This window comes from Alexandromys fortis, unplaced genomic scaffold (genome assembly GCF_014885135.2).
Source record: "Alexandromys fortis isolate MF-2015 unplaced genomic scaffold, M_Fortis_MF-2015_v1.1 scaffold_323, whole genome shotgun sequence".
In the NCBI taxonomy this organism is placed as follows: domain Eukaryota; kingdom Metazoa; phylum Chordata; class Mammalia; order Rodentia; family Cricetidae; genus Alexandromys; species Alexandromys fortis.
Window position 1 is genome coordinate 684,328 of NW_026068278.1, and position 5,152 is coordinate 689,479.

The following is a 5,152-nucleotide window of genomic DNA, read 5'->3' on the forward strand; positions in this document are numbered from 1 at the left end:
ACAAATAGTACAATAATAAATGGAGTACAGACCTAAATAGAGAACTCTCAACAGAGTAATCTAAATTGGCTTAAGATGCTTAAAGAAATGTTCAACATCCTTAGTCCTCGGAGAATTGCAAATCAAAATAACTCTGAGATTCCTTCTTACATCTGTAAGAATGGAGAAGATCAAAAACACTGATGACAACTTATGCTGTAGAGGATGTAGGGTAAAGGGAACACTTCGGCATTGATGGTTGGAATGCAAGCTGGTACAGCCACTTTGGATGTCAGTATGGAGATTTCTCAGAAAATTAGAAAACAACCTTCCTCAAGATCCAATAATATCACTTTTGTGTATATAGCCAAAGGATGCTCAATCGTGCCACAAGGACATGTGCTCAGCTATGTTCATAGCAGCATTGTTTGTCACAGCCAAAACCTGTAAACCACCTTAATGACCCTCGATCGAAGAATGGATAAGAAAAATGTGGTACATTTACACAATGGAGTACTACACAGCAGAAAAAAAAAAGCAATGACATCTTGAATTTTGCAGGAATATTGATGGAGCTAGAAAACATTGTTTTGAGTGAGGTAACCCAGACACAGAAAGACAATTATCACATGCACTCAATCTTAAGTGGTGTTTAAACATAAAGCAAAAAACAAAATTAGCCTACAAATCACAATCCCAGAGAACTTAGACAAAAATGAACACACTAAGGGTGACATACATAGACCTAATCTACATGTCAAGTAGAACAAAACAAGATCTCCTGACTAAATTGAAATAATGGAGAGTTTTGGGAGAGGACTGAAGGGGAGGAGAGACATGGAGGGAGGAAGGGGAAAATGTAGAGCTAAATAAAAATCAATTAAAAAATAAGTTCAGCAAAATCTTACACTTGAATCCTGCATTCAGCATATATAACAATTTCAAAAATGTGTTACAGAGAATGGGGATGAGAGTATTTTCACTACATGAATAGTAGGTGTAGGTCAAGTACGCATGAAAGTATACCCGTTGAGTAACAAACTCTTAAGAAAAATCTCACTACCCATCAATTTAATCTGTGTCTTCAGTACAGTATAAACAAATCCCTGTCCAATGCAGCTTATAACCAAATGCAAGGATTCCTATAGGAATTACTTATTATCAAATTGTACGGTAAGGAGACTTCTAAACAGTTGCCCAATAGTTTTCCAGTCCTCGTATGCTTAATGGCCAAAGTACCCAAGCTGACATTAAAAGCTTGAAATAAAGTTTCTGATAATAATACTTCAACAGGAAATGTTCTGATTATAGATAGAACTTTTACGGCCCTTCGTGACTCTCTTGATTGTATAAAACAAGTGTTATTCAGGAAGAAGGACAGTAAAGAAGGTGATTCTTTCTTGTTTCTTTTAATCATAAGAAGCTCCATGTTTAAGGTTCTAACACTTCTCATACTATTACTGATTTGATAAAACCATGGCAAAATATTGGCACAGAGGAGCATAACACTCAGATTATGTCTGTATCCTGGCGTTCCCCTATGTGTTTCAAATGTGTGTGTTTGTATTGGAGGAAAATGTCCATTTCTACAATCTTTGCAAACAAAACTTGCTACTTAAAATGAAAGTAAAAAAGAAAAAAAAACTCCCTCTAAAACACCTCCAAAATATAAAACTCATTTTCACTGTTCTTGTTGATGTCCATCTGAAACTGGTGAAAGACACAATCCAGCTTCAGAAATGTGGGGAATGAGCACAACCCAGGGCTGCTGAGGACAGAATCCCTGCTCTTACACTCAATCTCAGCTTGGAATCCCACTACTTTTTTCACAAGGCCATCGTTAAAAATGAAGATAGTCTGTAGGTCTCGCTTGGCCTGGCTGGATGTCCATCCAGTTCTTCATTCCTAGAAATGTTATATTTGAGTCATTAATTCTTTCTGAATAATCTTTAGGCTGTGGTTTTCCATGATGGTGACAGATATTTTCAATGGAGAGGCAGATGTTCAGAGCAGGTTCTGAGGGACTGCAACAACTATGCATGCTGTCCCTCCTTGTTGGTAAAATTATGATTGTTTGGGTGCTATTAATTTCAGACAATATTTATCACACTTGATTTGCTCAATTTTTTCTAATGTTCAGAGAGAGTTTGACAAAAATATCCCAGAATTTAATATAAGTCTTGTTAACTGAATGGAGCGGTTGTTCACTTAAATGGGGGATATGATAAAATTCCATTTACACTGTTGATTTTGTTTTAGTTACATAGGTGAGGCACTGTGTTTCAGCATCTATATTTGGGTTAGAATTATATTCCTCTAATAATATTGGAATGAAATCACAAATCAATGAACAGTCTCTCAAGGTGAAGGTCCAAGTATATCTAAACACAAACTTTTCAATTCTCTTCTATGTCAGAGACATAGACACATTTAAAAACATTAATAATCAGTGTGAATATGAATATTTAGTTGATATGATGTTTAAAATTCTACTACCAACTGATATATTTTCTTGCAAAAAATATTTTGTCTTTGCAAGACAGTAAATATTGACAACAGAGTTATTATATACATTCCCACCTACACAGTTGACACCAGGACATACCCTGCTGTGAATTACAGAGTTGGTAATGCAGCAGTAGTGATATGTGGAGACCCAAAACACAATATGAATCATTCCGTAGGCATCCCAGCAACTGGTTTGTGTGAACAGACTAGGATGTGCTCCAACATACAGATAGGAGTGTGTAAACAACCAAAAGTGGTATCACAATTGTTCCAGGAAAATGACTGTCATGTGAAACCTGCTGAGTTTCAAAGAGCTACTATCATGTTCCTACAACCAGAAAGATGGCTCTTTTGATAAAGGCTTCATCCACATTCAAAATGACATGAAATACTGCCTTGTACCCTGTCTTAAGTAGAACAGTTAGAAACAAATAAATGTGGCTTCACAAAAACAAAATATTTCATGATCAGAGAGAGGAATGAACCTCTATCTTCTCGGTTCTTAGGCAGTTAGAAGAAAAGCCAGAGAAAAACCAAGTGTTTTTCTTTCTCTGCCAGAAGTTTTAAAGTTCCTGAGAACAGTTAGGGCTGAGCACCCCCTGCTGGTCCAGAGGTCCTCTACAGGGAGGTTTGTGTCTGGGCTAATGCTGAAGTTCCCTCACTGTGCTTCTTGCACAGTAATATGTGGCTGTGTCTTCAGTGGTCAGAGAGTTCAGCTGCAAGAAGAACTGGTTCTTGGATGTGTCTCTAGTGATGGAGATGCGGCTCTTAAATGATGGGTTGTAATCAGTACTACCACCATTACTATATATGTACCCAATAAACTCCAACTTCTTCTCTGGGGACTGCCTGATCCAGCTCCAGTAGTAGTAACCATTGGTAATGGAGTCACCAGTGACAGAGCAGGTGAGGGACAGTGATTGCGACGGCTTCACCAGGCCAGGTCCTGACTCCTGAAGCTGAATTAGGGACAGAATTCCTTCAGACAAAAAAAAAAGAATTATGTCAATCACATGTCAGAACCCCACATGGACACATGTATGAAGTGAGAACACTCACCAGGAAGGGCCGTCACCAGGTAAAGAAGATAATACAGTTTCATCTTCTAGGATACACCTCCTTTTCTTCAGAGGTCGGCCTCCTGTGAGAGAGATGTGAGCTCCCACAGTACAGGAGGGGGTTTAACACAGAGCAAGCATGAGGAAAGTCAGGCTAGACTTTATAAATTGGAGGTGGATACCAGCCTACTTGGTTATTACAATATCGTCCTAGATTAAAAAGACAAATTCTTTTATGTATTTCTTGATCATTATGATTATAGTTGTTTTATACCCTGTGATCATTTCTCTCTGAAGGTATTTTAGTCATATTTATTCATGTGTCTCTTTGTCTGTGTATGTCATGGGGGAGGGGAGAGAGAGAGCTGAGGGTGGATATGTAGGTACCAGTATATACTATATGTTGAGGTTAGAAGACTTTCTGCCTATAACTATGTCCACTTGAATAAAATAGCCTGATCCTTATTCATGAAAGAGAAGAGTAATCCAAAATATAAAATTGTTCACAGATGGCATGAGTTTGTCACATAGATGACTTGTATTTTTATGCAAAAATGTCATTCACAGATAAATCATTATTTAATAAAAGTACATGTTGTCTGTTGATCATTAGAGGATCAGTAAAGAACAGGTTGTTTTCTTTTTCACAAGAATGAATTTGGGATATATGAGATCAGTATTAGGGTGTATGGGTTAGTAGAACAAGGGCTCTGGGACAGAAGAATATTTAACTTGAATGAAAATGTATAAGTTTAGTCCTTTTATCTTGGTCTCAGATGGTGGTTCTGTTTGCAATGATTTGGTAGGGGTGACTTTCCTGCAGAAAAAGAATCATTAATGCTGGGCTTTGATAGTTCATATCCTCACTTGACTTCTCTCTGCCTTTTGCTTGTGATCTCTCCGATATCTGTCCACTATTTGCTAGTATAGTTCCTCCATGCTCCTTTGGACTCTATCACTGAAGTAATGAGGCAAAACAAAATTTCTTTTCTAAAATTGTCTTTGGCCACAGTGTTCTATGAAAGGAAATGAAAAGTAATAAATAAAAACATACACCTTGTTCAGGCCTTTACACCAGCAAAATTCAGTTATAATTTGCTAGTGATCACAAAAAGACATGCCTTCACAACTCAAAATATCTTCATTAATTACACACATACACACACATTTATTTATAAAATATGCTGAGTCAACTTACTTAGGGCTAATATTTGTGCATGTATCACCTATCATGTTAATTGTAATTTGGGAATAGTTATTCTTCACTCAACAACAACTAATTGTTTTTAAATTGATGAGGGATTTCCCCCTGAATGCTATGAATATAGTTTATTACAAATGGTTGGTAAAAAAAAAAAACTGCTTTGGCCTATGAGAATGCAGAGTATAGTCAGATGGGAAATTCAAACACAAATATATAGAGTAGGTGGAGTCAAAGAGACACTATGTAGATGCCAAAGGAGAAAGACACCAGAATCATACTAGTTAGCCACAGCTCCGTGTTTTTAAATAGATTAATAGAAATGGGTTAACTTAAGCTGTAAGAGCTAACTAGGAATATGTCTGGAGCATTGGCTGAACTGTGTTCAAATTAATATAGTTTCTCT

General features: G+C 36.9%; 1 gene segment (V, D, J or C); it reads right to left on the minus strand.

Moving 5' to 3' along the window:
- Nucleotides 1-3,128: 3,128 nt before the first annotated feature.
- LOC126494701 (Ig heavy chain V region 3-6-like) lies at nucleotides 3,129-3,589 on the minus strand. The segment is given in 2 exon segments: nucleotides 3,129-3,466; nucleotides 3,547-3,589. Coding segments are annotated over 2 exon segments (381 nt in total).
- Between the last annotated feature and the right edge of the window lie 1,563 nt (nucleotides 3,590-5,152).